The sequence below is a fragment of the Schistocerca americana genome, chromosome 1 (assembly GCF_021461395.2).
Source record: "Schistocerca americana isolate TAMUIC-IGC-003095 chromosome 1, iqSchAmer2.1, whole genome shotgun sequence".
Lineage (NCBI taxonomy): Eukaryota > Metazoa > Arthropoda > Insecta > Orthoptera > Acrididae > Schistocerca > Schistocerca americana.
In genome coordinates, this window is record NC_060119.1 from 588,591,218 (window position 1) to 588,605,859 (window position 14,642).

General features: G+C 39.1%; 1 protein-coding gene across 1 annotated transcript in view; it reads right to left on the reverse strand.

The window, feature by feature from the left end:
• Positions 1 to 14,642, reverse strand: part of LOC124606730 — an 88,172-nt gene that overhangs the window by 25,401 nt on the left and 48,129 nt on the right. The window contains exon 5 of the mRNA XM_047138766.1: positions 2,852 to 2,893. Within this exon, the coding sequence (XP_046994722.1) occupies positions 2,852 to 2,893 (42 nt within the window). The remainder of the gene's footprint in view (positions 1 to 2,851; positions 2,894 to 14,642) is intronic.

A 14,642-nucleotide genomic window follows, 5' to 3' on the forward strand; every position in this document is an offset into this window, starting at 1 on the left:
GCAAATGTCGTAACTGCAAATGCTATACATTTTTCATCTGTGAGAAGTGCAAAGTAAACTTATGTTTAAATAAAGTCAAAAACTACTTTCCCGCATAGCATAGCAGCTGAAGACAAGTGCCATCCATCCATGTTCAATACTACCATTAATTCTGTCATAACCCATTGTTCATTTGGTGTTTAAAGCTATGTTTTTATACTTAACAAATGCTTATTAATGTTGTAATTTTCACACAGTTTAAACATATGTAAAATGTAAAAAATATATATTTTCCACGATTAAGTATTTTTGCACAATTAAGACGGTATTATTTTTCAACATTTTTTCTGAGACCTTTGAACAATTTCAAGTAAAAAGAAATTATTTGGTGTTCTAAAAAAAGTGCAGAATGAAGGGTTAAATCAAAGGTGACCCTCCTTTTTAAGAGGCTCCTTGTGAAAAATATGTTCTTTTAACACATTCTAACCAACCAAAATTACAAAATTTTACTGACCTAAGGTATATGCGTAAAAACTTCACAACAAACATATTCTAAACTTTGCCACTTATTGATTGTCTACATTTTGATAATACAAGAAAAAATAAACAAAAAGTACCTGTTTACACTAATTTTTATCTTCACCGCCTTTTTGTTTAGCCTGTCATCTCTGGTATCACTATTTTAAATAATCTTCATAATCCTAACAGAAGAGCGGTGAGTCTTATACCTACATTGTCACACACATTTGGCGTTTCTTCCGAATACATTAGGATTTCTGTGATTGTAGTTACTGTGGCACCTCAGAACACAGTTCTTTTCTGAATAAATAACAGCTTTCACTTCTATGTGAGAATGTTACAATGTGTCTTGTTTGCCAAACATATTGTCTGCACACTGCTCTCTCATTATCTGTGTAGAGCTAGTAGCTAACACCCCCCCTAGTGTTTCCACCATACCTCACTATGACAACACTGCTACACAAAACACCAAGTATGCCACTAGCTCCCATCTAGACTTTTGCCAACTACTGCAGGAAAATGTGCGATTGTGGATTGGTTGTTTTGGGGAAGGAGACCAGACAGCGATGTCATTGGTCTCATCGGATTAGGGAAGGACAGAGAAGGAAGTCGGCCGCACCCTTTGAAAGGAACCATCCCCGTATTTGCCTGGAGCGATTTAGGGAAATCACAGAAAACATAAATCAGGATGGCCGGACGCGGGATTGAACCGCTGTCCTCCCGAATGCGAGTCCAGTGTGCGATTGTGGAATATTTGTCCCATTTTAAAGTCAGTTCAATTCTGTGTAAAAGCTGGATTCAGGCAAACTGCAGTTTAAATGTGTTGGACGTTCATAAAAAAAAAAAAAAAAAAAAAAAAAAAAAAAAGCCAAAATATGCAATGTAGATTGTCTTGGTTGCCAGCACAGCAAAATTTGCTACCCGCACAAAACCCTCCCTCACCACACTCATCATCATAGTTCTCACTTCTCAGCCAAGCTGGTGTCATTGTTCCCCCTCCAAACATTCTGTAATGCTACAACTGAGCAACAATGAAACACGGATGGCAGTATCTTCTATGATGCAAGTAATATGCAACAATAGCTATTAGTATGTAAATAAAAGATCACAATCACTATTTAGTCCAATTCTCAAACTTTCACTCGTCCTTACGATTAGTAAAGTTTGTTGGTACCATCTCCACAATGCATTTTTCTACTCTAATTTGTCCTTGCGACAACAAGTGCTGTCAGTTTAATGAGATTTTCGTTTGTTAGACATTTAGCTCTGGATTAATTTTCTTTCTCATTTCACATGAATGTCATCATCTTGTTCTAAAGCTGGGAACATATTTTCCTAGTATTCTAAGACATGAACAGTGACTGAGTATCTCATTGGCAACCCATTTGGTAAATCATTAGTTTCTCACAACCAAATGAAATACTAACTAGGGTTCAGAATCAAGTAATGGATTTTGAGGGAAACATTTTCATCTTTGAATGTTGCCTTTATGTATAAAGCAGCATAAATGTATGTATACAGTACCCTACAGATCTACGAGAATTTTTATTGCAAACCTGTTCAAATAAAACAAAAGTTCGTAAGTTGATAGAACTGAATGCTATTTGCTCCTGTATTTCACAAAACTGTCAATTTTTAAGCAAAGTGTTAGATTGTTGTAGTAGCTAGTTCATAGGTTCTTGACTATCCCTTGCACTAGTGCTGCAAATCAAATGTCTGTATTGAACACTTTGGCACATCGGGAAATCTCAAACCTATTCGAATGAAAGTACAATTTGCTAAGTGCTATCCTTTCGAATTCTTCAAAATAAATTTGTACGAAACCTCAATGACCAAAGCTTCATCTGTAAATGTAAGATGACCCTATAATCATCCATTAAAAAATATAAAACCACTGGATTCAGCAGTAGCTATAGTTTAATCTGCAAGTCTAAGGTGACACTGTACTTTTCAAATTATGTATCTGGGAAAAATCTTTGCCTTACAATCAGATAAATATGGTACACATCCAAGTCCCTTACGTACGCCTCCAATAGTCACATTACAGAACCATTCCTCACTGGTTTTCCGGTCACATGAATCAGCTCCACATAAACTTCTATGATTTATTATAATTAAGATTATCAATTTTATTATTTGTAACAACAATACCAGTTAAATTCTCTGCTGTGAAACCCTATTTTTTATTTCATAAACTGATAGTTCTGGTTGGGCAACAGCACAAAATTGTACCAGAAAGAAGCACAAACTTGAGATTTTTTTTTATAGTGCATAAGCTCTGTATATAGCCCTTTACATACTTTTTATAAGCAAATTAAATCTGGAAAATTCTAATCCAGATTCAAGTACTTACCATTCCACCTCTCAGCTTCTGATTGTAGTAGTTTAATCAGACCTACAAAGAAAAATAATTGGTGAAACATTGCAAATAGAATCACAGAACTGTTAATACATTATCAAAAGACTGCTACTTTAGACACGAGGATAACTCCTTTATTCAGCTGCTTTTCCCATTATCTGCTGTCAAAGTATACCAACTGGTTTCATTTTCTCCACTTACTCCTCACAGGCATTATTTTCTTCACATCTGTAACCTATAATAAATCTCTATTTCCTTTTGCTGTTTTTACCAACTTCTTTTTCTTCATGGGGAAATCATCAACTTCAGATGCTCAAGCATATATCTCAAGAGAAGTCTCCACCTGTTCCTGGTAGTGGGTTTTGATACGGGTGGGGGAAGAGAAGAGCATTGTCTGGTGGAGAGTGCAGGAACTAGATAGCATCAGGACAAGACTGCCAGGTGCAGTGCTGTGAGGCTGTGGGGGGGGGGGGGGGGGGGGTGAGGGGTGGAGGGAATATGGAGCAGAGGACGAGAAGAGCAGAGCAGAGCAGAGCAGAGCAGAGGACGAGAAGAGCAGAGCAGAGCAGAGGACGAGAAGAGCAGAGCAGAGCAGAGGACGAGAAGAGCAGAGCAGAGGAGGAGAAGAGCAGAGCAGAGGAGGAGAAGAGCAGAGCAGAGGAGGAGAAGAGCAGAGAAGGAGAAGAGCAGAGAAGGAGAAGAGCAGAGAAGGAGAAAAAATGGTGGGTGCATTAGCAGAGAGCGGCGCACAATGAGATGACAGGACAGAGGGGCAGAAACTATTGGGTGGAGGGTATGGGAACAGTACATTAGCTTAGGTTGATGCCAGGATAATTTCAGGAGCAGAGAATGTGTTGCAAGGTTAACTCCCATGTGTAGTTCAGAGAAGCTGATGGTGTTTGTGGTGGTGGTGGTGGTGGTGGTGGTGGTGGTGGTGGTCCAGATGGCCCACAGCTGTGAAGCAGCCATTGAAATCGAGCATGTTATGCCACAGGATGGTCCACTTTTCTCTTGCTTACAGTTTGGCAATGGCCATTCATCCTGGTGGTCAGCCTGTCGGAAGTCATGCCAATATAAAAAGCTGTGCAATGATTGCATTTGAGCTGACATATGACACGGCTGCTTTCACAGGTGGCCTGGCCTCTTGTGGCACAGGATAAGCCTGTGACAGGACTGGAATAGGAAGTGCTGGGTTGGTGGGTGGGTCGGTGGGTGGACCAGGAAGGTCTTGCACTTGGATCTCCTGCAGGGATGTGATTCTGGTGACAAGGGGTTGGGGCTGGGAGTGGTGTAGGGATGGACTAGGGTGTTGAGGTTAGGCGGGCGATGGAACACCACTAAAAGGAGGGCAGGGACGGGCCTTGGATATGCTGTCCCTCACGGCAGGGCACAATGATAGATAACAGGTCAACAAAAAAATTTTTTTTTGAAATTTTTTTTACTTTGATAGTTGATCTTTATAGATTTTTATGAGCTGAATCCAAACTAGCCTTAGTTTTTTTGTATCATCCATAGTTTTCGAGCAATGTGCTTTTTATTATAAAGTCATACAGTAAATGGGGAAATTAATGAAACACTTTGTTACAATATAAGCATGGTTTGTATTTACAGTAAGCTACATAAAACAATGATTTATGTTAATGAAGGTTTCACTTGTCAGCTGGAATTGGTTTGTATTTTCTTTCTCTTTTCTCTTTGTAGCTTCTTGTGTTTGGTTTTTTCTACGATTAGTCGCTTGCTGAACTTGGTGAAGTGACCAACAGTAGTCCCCCATCATGTTGGTGTTCCAGCGGCCTTGGTAGCATTTTTCCACCACTAGTTTTGGATGGATCAATAAACAGCCTTCAGTCTTCCTATCTGTATTAATACCAAACTCATTCATCAGACCAGGAATGTCTGAGCAGTACACTAAACCACCTTCTTGTTGAAAAAACTTGGAAAATTGCTGCTCTCTCTTTCAATACGCGTATATGCTGGTTTCAACTGCCAATAAGTTCTTTTCTTTTAATCTAGCAATTCAGCTTTTTCTTTCGTTAAGCCCAGATCCCTAACCAAATCGTTAAGCTCAGTCTGAGTAAACAATTTGGGCTCTAGAGTTTCTGTGTTACAATGCAATTCATCATCATCTGGTTCATCTAAATCAGATTTTACATCAGAAAATGCTTCTGTTGGAACAAAATTTAAATCATCTGGTGGTTCAGGAACCGGCAAATTTATACCATGCTCTACTGGTTGGACGGCGGTCGGAGGGTTAGCGTAGCTTATCACCTTGTTTTTCGAATTATGACCAGTAATATCAACACTGCAAAGGTAGCAATCATCAGAATTATTTCTTGGCTCCCTCCATATCAAAGAAACAGCAATGGTTTTTTTTCTCCCTTTTGTACCAGTTTCTCAGATCTTCAACACACACATAACATACCTCATGCGGCACCCAAGACTTATCTTGATCACCAAGTTTAGATCCAAAGTATGATAGATAAACTTTTTTGGCGAAGTCTGTAATGTTTCTTTGGTGTTTTGTAATCACAAATTCACCACAAATATAAGAAAAGCTGTCAGCAGAGTTTTTAAAAGCACAATTAGACATTGTACAGCAAGCAAGATGGCGTCGCGTGTAGATGTGGTTGTAAATTGTTCTGTAGAAATCGGAAATACATTTAATCTCTCTTGTTGCAACAAAAGTGTTGACATAGGTATCAGATTGTGTGCAGTAACACATGCATGGGCTCACATTTCGTGTTTGGCGAGCGTAGGCACGATAAATGAAGCCTGTGACTGTGGCATGGAAACGTGACCTTCAAGAAACTGCATCTCTTGGATGCCGATGCATTTCAACAGGAACTCACTGTAGCAAAACGATTTGTTCGCAATTTGGAGATAGTCATAAAATCTCTCACAGTGAAAATATCTAGTGACGGTACCAGGAGTGAAAATAAGAAGTGTTGCATTGTGCCGAAAATACCTTCATACGTGAAACACTACCAGCAAGTGTTTACAACAGCTGTGTCTACCAAAAACAGCTCTGAAGTGATTTCAGATGACAAATGTACCTGTACAATAATTCAAACATTGCAAAAACCAAGTTATTCTTTAGATACTGTGAATATTCCCATGAAAGTGCTGCAAGTACAAAGAAATTACACAAAATTGAATAACAAGGTTAGTACGTTTCGCCGTGGCAACATGAAGTGTCGTGACATAAGTTATAAAGACAGAAAAGTGCTAGTTTTAGCTGATAGCCATGGTTGAAATATTTCGAAGACACTTAGTGAAATGAACATTAACATAACATCTTTCGTAAAACCAGGTGCACCTATGTATGAAGTAATAGGCCTCTTAAACAAAAGATATCAACTTCTTATTAACATTAATGAAAAGGATTGTATAAATAATGCTCAGATTTTGCACTTAACTGAGCACCATGTTACTGATAAATGTGCCTTGCCATCTACAGTAAGTTATAGTTTAGTAATATATACTGTAGGGAAAGTAAAGACAAAGGTGGAGAAGAAATTTATGTTAAGGATAGTGTAGCATGCAAAGCTATACATATTAGGAAATATTGTGTGGAACGACAATTTGAGGCACGTGCAACAGAAATAATAATTACATTCTACGTAATAATATTGTTGGCTGTCTACAGGGCACCTTCAGATGACATAAAAACTTTTCTACATATAATGGAACTCCTGCTGTAAGGGTTACTTGTAAAATCAAAGGATATTGTAGTTTTAGGTGATTTCAATATAAAGTTTATGACATAAAATAAGTGATAAACTTCCCAACAAGAAGTACATCCGAGTCCCAAACTATGATAGGTAACATTTTTTTAGATGTAAGTAGACATCAGAATTATACTGTCAGGCAGGTTGTAAGTGGGCTACCTCTTTATTATGTTAATCTGTTCAAAAAACAATTTCCTCAATGGAAATTCATAAGAGTAATGAACAAAGAGGCAAAAGAAACTCTCAACCACAGATTGCAGTAAATGGATTGGTGTTTAGTATGTAGCCTTGATAATGTTGATACTAAATTTAACTGTTTTATAAATGAATTCTGTGTTCTTTTTGTAGAAATATTTCCAAAGAAATGGGTTAGAAACAGTGCTTCAAATTCTGTACGTAGGCGTTGGATTACAAAAGGTATAAAATAGTCATGTAAAACCAAAAGGGAACACTATAGATTATACTGTAAAATTTTGAAGAAACTAATACAGAAATCAAAAGCCCTTTATTATGAGAAGAAAATAGATAATTCTACTAATAAAATAAAAACAATTTGGAGCACTGCAAAAAAAGAAACAAGAAGGGATATAACAAGCAAAGAAGATGTAAACAAAATCAGATATGAAGGTACCCTAATAGATAACCCCAAAAGTGTGGCTGAGATTTTTAATAAACACACCCTGTCAGCAACTCAACAGATTGGTTCTAAGCCCAATGTTGATGAAGTCCTATCTCTTTGTCAAGGTGTACACCCAAACACAATTTCAGAAATGCACCTAAATCCTGTCGCTGTAGATGAAATTCAAAAAATCATCATGTCTCTAAAAAGTAAGAACTCTGCAGAGATTGATAATATTTCTAGTAATTTATTGAAATATTCTTGTGTGTGGATAAGGGACATTCTCTGTCATATTTTCAATGCTTCCCTTCAGAAAGGTGTTGTTCTGATTACACTTAAAAATGCCATTGTGAAGCCCCTGTGCAAAAAGGGTGATAAAACTGAACTATCAACCTCTCTCCTTGCTGACAGCTTTCTCTAAAATTCTAGAGAAGCTAACACGTGGAAGAATTACTGATCATCTCATGAAGAATGGAACTCTCAGAAAGAGCCAATTTGGCTTTCAAAAGGGCCGTTCAACAGAAGACTCAATCTATGAACTTGCAAATGAAGCCCTAGAAACCCTCAATGAAAAAATGCTAGCACTTGGTGTCTTCTGTGATTTGTCTAAAGAGTTTGACTGTGTTGATCACCAGATTCTCTTGCAAAAAGCAAAATTAGTAGGAATAAGTGGTGTTGCTGGCAATTGGCTACAGTCGTATCTCCAAGACAGAAAACAGAAAGTTGTCTTGAATAGCTCAGGTGGAGTATGTGGTGCTTCCTCACATTCTGAATGGAGTTCCATTACATGTGGAGTGCCTCAGGGCTCAATTCTTGGGCCACTATTATTCCTGATTTTTATACATGTTCTACCATCATGTACAAGTCTGCCGAGTAAATTTACATTATTTGCTGATGATACTACAATTTTTATGAGCAGTAGAACAGATAATAATCTTGAGGAATCCATTAATCACATACTCTCAATTGTGGTTAATTGGTTCAAGGTGAATGGTCTCTCTTTAAATTCCAGTAAGACCAGCTTTATTCAGTTCTGTACAAAAACAGAAAATGAGAGAGAGATAAGTGTGACAGGTGGTAATCAGCCAATAGTAAGAATGGAAACAACAAAATTTCTTCGAGTGCACATGGACAAGAAAATGAACAGGTCTTCACATTATACAGATCTCTGTAAAAGGCTTAGCTCTGCTACGTATCCTTTACGGCAAAAGTGGCTTACTATGGCTATTTTCACTCACTCGAATACGGCATTATTTTTTGGGGCAACCAGCCATTAGCAAGGAAAGTGTTCAATGCTCAGAAGCAAGCTTTAAGAGTTATATGTGGATTGCGCCCACGAGACTCATGTAGAAATAGCTTTCGAAAACTTAAAATATACAAAACTACATGCCAACATATTTTTTCTCTAATGTGTTTTGGCTGTAAAAATATAGAGATATTTCAATCAAACAGTAATTATCATGAGCATAGCACAAGGAGGATGAATGACACACACAGTGAACATAAAAAATTGTAGCTTGGCGCAAAAGGGCGTTCCCTACACTGGAACAAAACTCTTCAATGCTCTTCCTCCTGAAATAAAGACCGAGATTCATAACAAGAGTAAGTTTAAGAAAGCACTAAAAATATTTCTGCCCCTTTTTACAGTCTTGATGAACTTTTAAATAAATAAATTGTAAAATTATATAATATAATTTGACATAACGCCACTAAGAATGTTATTTAACTTGAGTTCTGTATCTGTGTGTGCTCTGTATATGTTTTTCCATAGTGCTTTAACGATTCTAAGAAAATATGTATCGTCTTTTTTCTGTATTGCTGCTCAAAGAATTTACTGTATAAATTTTTTTATAATTATGTACTCAAATGTCTGTATATGCTATAAGATTATCACACTGTATCTGTAAGAACTGACTTGTTCCACGTTCTTGTGAACCCAACACAGTTGGACCTACGGAACATGAAATAAAATCAATCAAACAAACATACAAACAAGTACAGGAAAGAGGAAAGTGAGGTTAGGTTGACAATAAACAAAACACCATCTGTTAACACAAAAATAGAATCGACCTTTTCTGCCAGCAAATGTTTTTCAGCAGCGCTACCAACGTCATCTACATTCATTCCAACTCCTTTTTAAATTATTTAAACTACATAAAAGCTGTTAAATTCTTTTAAAAATTGCTTAATTTAATAAATTTAACTGTAAAATATGAAGAAATGGTGGGTGATACAGTTTTTAAAATATCATATTTGGATTTCCCACCCTAAAAAATGTAAGAGTAAGGTATTTTCAGCAAAAAAGTTTTTGCATCGTTGGCCTGTGTAATCACAGCAATGACAAAGGCCAGGCCCAATCCATGGTGGTATGGGTGATGCAGTGGGCAGTCTTTTGTAACTGTTTCTTGGGCGTAGTGGGAGAGTTGGGGGTGTGTGTGAAGACATGGGAAGGGGAATTTGTTTGCAGACTAGGTTTAGGGTTAGTGCCTGTCTGTGAAGGCTTTGTGAAACCTTCAGCATTCTGTACAAGTATGTTCTTGTCACTGCAGATATGCTATCCCCATTTGGTCAGTGTGGATGGGAGGGATTCCTTGGTATGGAAGAAATGGCACTTGTCAAAATGCAGTTATGTTGGTGGGTTTAATGTAGACAGAGGTGTGGATGGAGCCAGCAGAAAGGAGGTGGTCAATGCCCAAGAAGGCGGCACAGTGGGTTGAGGACCAGGTGAGAGGATGGGAGAGGTGGTGTTGAGGTTGTGCAGGAATGAGGACAGAGTGTCATGACCCTCAACCCAGATCACGGAGATATCATCAACACCTAACCAGACTAGGGGTGTGGGAGGCTAGGAAGGTTTCCACTAAATGGTCCATGAACAGGTTGGATTAGGTGGGTGCCATAGATTTGTTTGTATACCTTTCTTTCAAAGCAGAAGTAGTTGTGTGTTAGGATAAAATTATCAACGTGTATGGGGAATGACGTACTGGGTTTGGAGTCTGAAGGACGTTGGAAGGGATAGTGTCCAATTGTAGCATGGGCATGAGCTATTTTGATGTATAGGGACGTGGTGTCAACAGCAACAAGCAGGGATCCGGGAGGTAAAGGTAGGAGGATGATGGACAGTCGGTGAAGGGAATGGTTGTTATCTTTGACATGGAAGCTAGATTTCAGGCAACTGGTGGAAGGTGTTGGTCAGTCACAGCCGAAATTCTTTCGGCATGGGCACAATAACCAGCTACAATGGGACATCTGGGATTGTTGAGTATGTGGATTATAGGAGGCATGTAGAAGGGAAAGTATGCAGGGTGACATAGGAGTGAGGAGGTAAATGGATACAGGGGAAAGGTTCTGGGAAGAGCCTAAGGCTTTAAATAGGGATTGGTGGTTATGTTGGACTTCTGTGATGGAACCACTCTGGCAGAGTTTGTAGGTGGAAGAGTCAGACAAATGGCAGTGGCCTTCCACCAGAAAATCACTGATTCACTTCTGCCTCACTCCAGATTGCTGCTTTAGAGTTCAATACAACAGATGTATTCTGGCTGTAGTGGTCAGGGATGGCAGCCGTGTGTGTGTGTGTGTGTGTGTGTGTGTGTGTGTGTGTGTGTGTGTGTGTGTGTTCCAAAAAGAATGACCCAATTTTAACTTGTAATAATATTGAGACAAATGTCACTAGGTAACTGAAAAAGTGCTAGATGTAATCGGCATGGTCTAGAGTTCCTGGCCAGCCACTCGTTCCTGAACAAACAGTGGAACAAATCCGACGAGCATTTGACCTTCCACTGTCATACCTTAGTGAAAAATCTTGCCAAGAGCCTGAGAAAAATCTGGATCTATGTAAAATCTCTAAATGGGTCAAAGGCTTCTATCCAGTCACTGATCAGTCTGGTATGTCAATAGAAGACAGCAAAAGGAAAGCTCACATTTTAAATTTTGCATTTAAAAAACTCAGAGCACCATACAGACATACCGTTGTTTGACTGTCACGCAGGCTCCAATATGGAGGAGGACTTAGGAATATGTATCCCTGGCATTGAGAAGCAATTCAGAGTTGAAGACAAGTAAGTCACCAAGTGCAGATGGAGCCCCAACTCAGTTTTAAAAAGTACCCATCAGCACTGGCCCCTTACTTAGCTTGCATTCATTGTAAATCTCTAGCCCATCACAAAGTCCCAAGGTACAGGAAGAAAAGCACAGGTGATACCTGTATACAAGACAGGCAAAAGGATGGACCACAAAATTACAGACTAATATCCTTAACGTCAGTTTGCTGCAGAATTCTTGAAGATATTCTAAGTTCAAATATAAAGAAAAATCCTTGGGACAGAAAGGTTCTGTCCACAAATCAGCGAGGATTTACAAGGCATTGCTCATGCACAACTCAGCTTGCCTTTTACTCACACAACATCCTGTGAACCATGGATGAAGTGAAACAGGCAGATTACATATTGTTAGATTTCCAGTAAGAATTTCACCACATTGCATTACACACTCTTGAAGATCTGAGCATATGGATCACGTTCAGTGATACGTGAGTGGTTTGAAGACTCCTTAAGTAATAGAATCCAATACGTCATCTTGAATGGCGAGTGTTTATCCGACACAAGGGTCTAGTCAGGGGTGCCCTAAGAAAGTGTGATATGACTGCCCTTGTTCTCTATACACACAAATGATCTGATGAGCAGGATGGGCAGCAATAAGTGACTGTCGATGACACTGTAGTGTGTGGTAAAGTGTCATTACTGAGTGACTACAGGGGATACAAGATGACTTAGAATTTCTACTTTGTGTGATGAATGGCAGCTTACTCTAAATGGGCAAGAATGTGAGCTAGTGCATGTGAGTAGGAAAAGCAATTCTTTTCAAATTTGAATATAGTGTTTGTAGTGTGTTGCTTAACTCAATCATCACATCAGTTAAATATCTAGGTGCAATGTGCAAAGCGATACTAAATGGAGCGAGCATGTAAGAACAGTGGGAGGGAGGCAAATAATCAACTTTGTGTTATTGGAATTATTTTAGGGAAGTGCATCTCATCTACAAAGATCATATATAGAACACTACTGTGGTCCTTCCTCGAGTACTGTTCCAAGTGCCTCGGATTCCCATCAGGTCACGTTAAAGGAGGTCAACAAAGCAATTCGGACGTGTGCAGCTACATTTCTTACCTGCAGGTTTAATCAACAAGTGAGTATTATGGAAATGCTTTGTCAGTGCAGATGGGAATGTGATGGAAGGAAAATGATATTCTTTCTGCAAAACACTGAGAAAACTTGGAAACTGCACAAAAATTTCCCTGCTGCCAACATACGTGTTGAAAAGAGAAGAGCAATTGGGACTAATACGGAGCCATACTGACAATCGTTCACACTATTTATGAGAGGAACAGAAAAGGGAATGACTATAGCCCAATTAAAATTACTTGATAGTTGACGCTTCACGCATTGGAACTGGTCTCCCTCAATCAGGACACTTAACATCACATTTAAACCATTTGTCATTACCAAACTGACAAAACTGGTCAGTTCACTTCCGATTCCTTGTCTGGCTTTCTTTCTTGATCTGTTTGGATCCCAAAACCTTGGTCTGGCCCTTCTATTTTGTATTTCATCACATGCAATACCCACACCAGCACTAACCAAACAGTTCTAGATCCTTTCACACAAGATGCGACTCACTGTCACATATACTGTTACTATAATCATGGAGATTGGCTTACATTAGATAAACTTCCTATGACATTGCATGAAGTCTAAATTTGAAGGCTGTAATTCATCACTGCAACTGGGTCACCAGAGTCTAAACGTAACAACACGCAGTAATTTAGTGGCATAGTGCACTGGTTAGCATTTAAACACGATGTGCAGTAGAACATGGGTTTGAATCTTGTCAAATGCTGTGATTTTTTTATTTCTAAATCCAATAACAAAAATTTGATTATTATTTTTAGTCAAGTAACTGGTCAAAATGCAATTTTTTGCTTCTAATACTTCATTGTGTCATTTTCATCGTCGTAGATTTATTATTTGCTTTCATTTTTCTCCCCATCATTCTTTTTTCAATAGGAGTGTGCCTTTGTCTCCTATAATCTGCAACCAAGTGCCAACCAGTACTGTTCATAGGTTGGTAATGCAACAGCTCATGTAGCCAGTGTGAAGATAGTTTCAGGTAACCAATGACAGTGGGAAATTACAGTTTGCTTTAGTACTGAAACTGAAAATTTTCTGTCTTGATATTCAGACAAATTTTTATGGCTTGATTTTGATTGTACAGGTTGGCTTTCATTGCCATAAACAAAGCAATTGTGATTTTTAGTTCTGCTGCAAATTGTGACTGCTGTTTTCTTGGACATACTGCACACCGTAAGGTTGTTGGTAGGGTGAGAGACGAATTTAAATTCAGGGCAACAAAACATGTCGTCTGCCATTGTTTTGTCATTGGTCACTTAAATCAGCTGTCCACAGAGCACCTCACATTTCCGTCACACCTTACGCTCCATGTTAAACAGTAACAGCATTTCTGAAGTGACCCACCTTCTTTGTGTGCAGAGTATGCGTATGCGCATGCGCATGTAGAATATAAGGGGAAAAAGGGAGAGGGGGGGAGTGAATGTCACATTAAATCAGTTAATCACTGCTGTGAGGAACACTTACAATACATGGACTGAACTGTAAGTGCTTATAATAATAAATATGCCAATATACATACATCTGATTTGGTTGGTTTGTGGGATTAAAGGGACCAGACTGCTACGGTCATCGGTCCCTTTTTCCAAATACTAGGAACACCCACAGAGAATAAAAACGATTAACAGAATAGATCACAGACGATACAGAACAAGAGAAACTTAGACAAAGACAAGACAAAACGGGATCACACAGAGTGTGACGGTGGTTGGCCGACCATAGAATTAAAAAAGGAAAAGCCAACCACTTAGAAACACATTAAAAAATCAGTTTAAAATCGTAGGCCAAAGGCCAGAATCAACACAAAACAATAAAATAAAACAGAAACACTCAGATTAAATGATAAAAACCCCCTGCCCGAATAAAACGTAAAACTAAATCAGCCATAGCAGAGTCATCTGTTAAAAGGGCAAGGAGCGTGTCAGGCAGTGCAAACGACTGCCTGAGCACAACTAAAAGTGGACAGTCCAATAAAATGTGGACCACTGTCAAAACGGAGCCACAGCGGCATAAAGGTGGGCCCTCACGTCGCAATAGGTGGCCGTGGGTCATCCGTGTGTGCCCAATGCACAGTCGGCATAGGACGACAGACTCCTTGGGAGAGACGCGCAAGGAGGAGTGCCACACAGTCGTCGTCTCCTTGACAGCACGGAGTTTGTTACGGGTGGTCAGACCGCACCAATCAGCGTCCCAGAGCGAGATAACTTTACGGCGTAAGACCGCCCTCAAATCAGTCTCCGGAAGGCTAATGTCTAGAG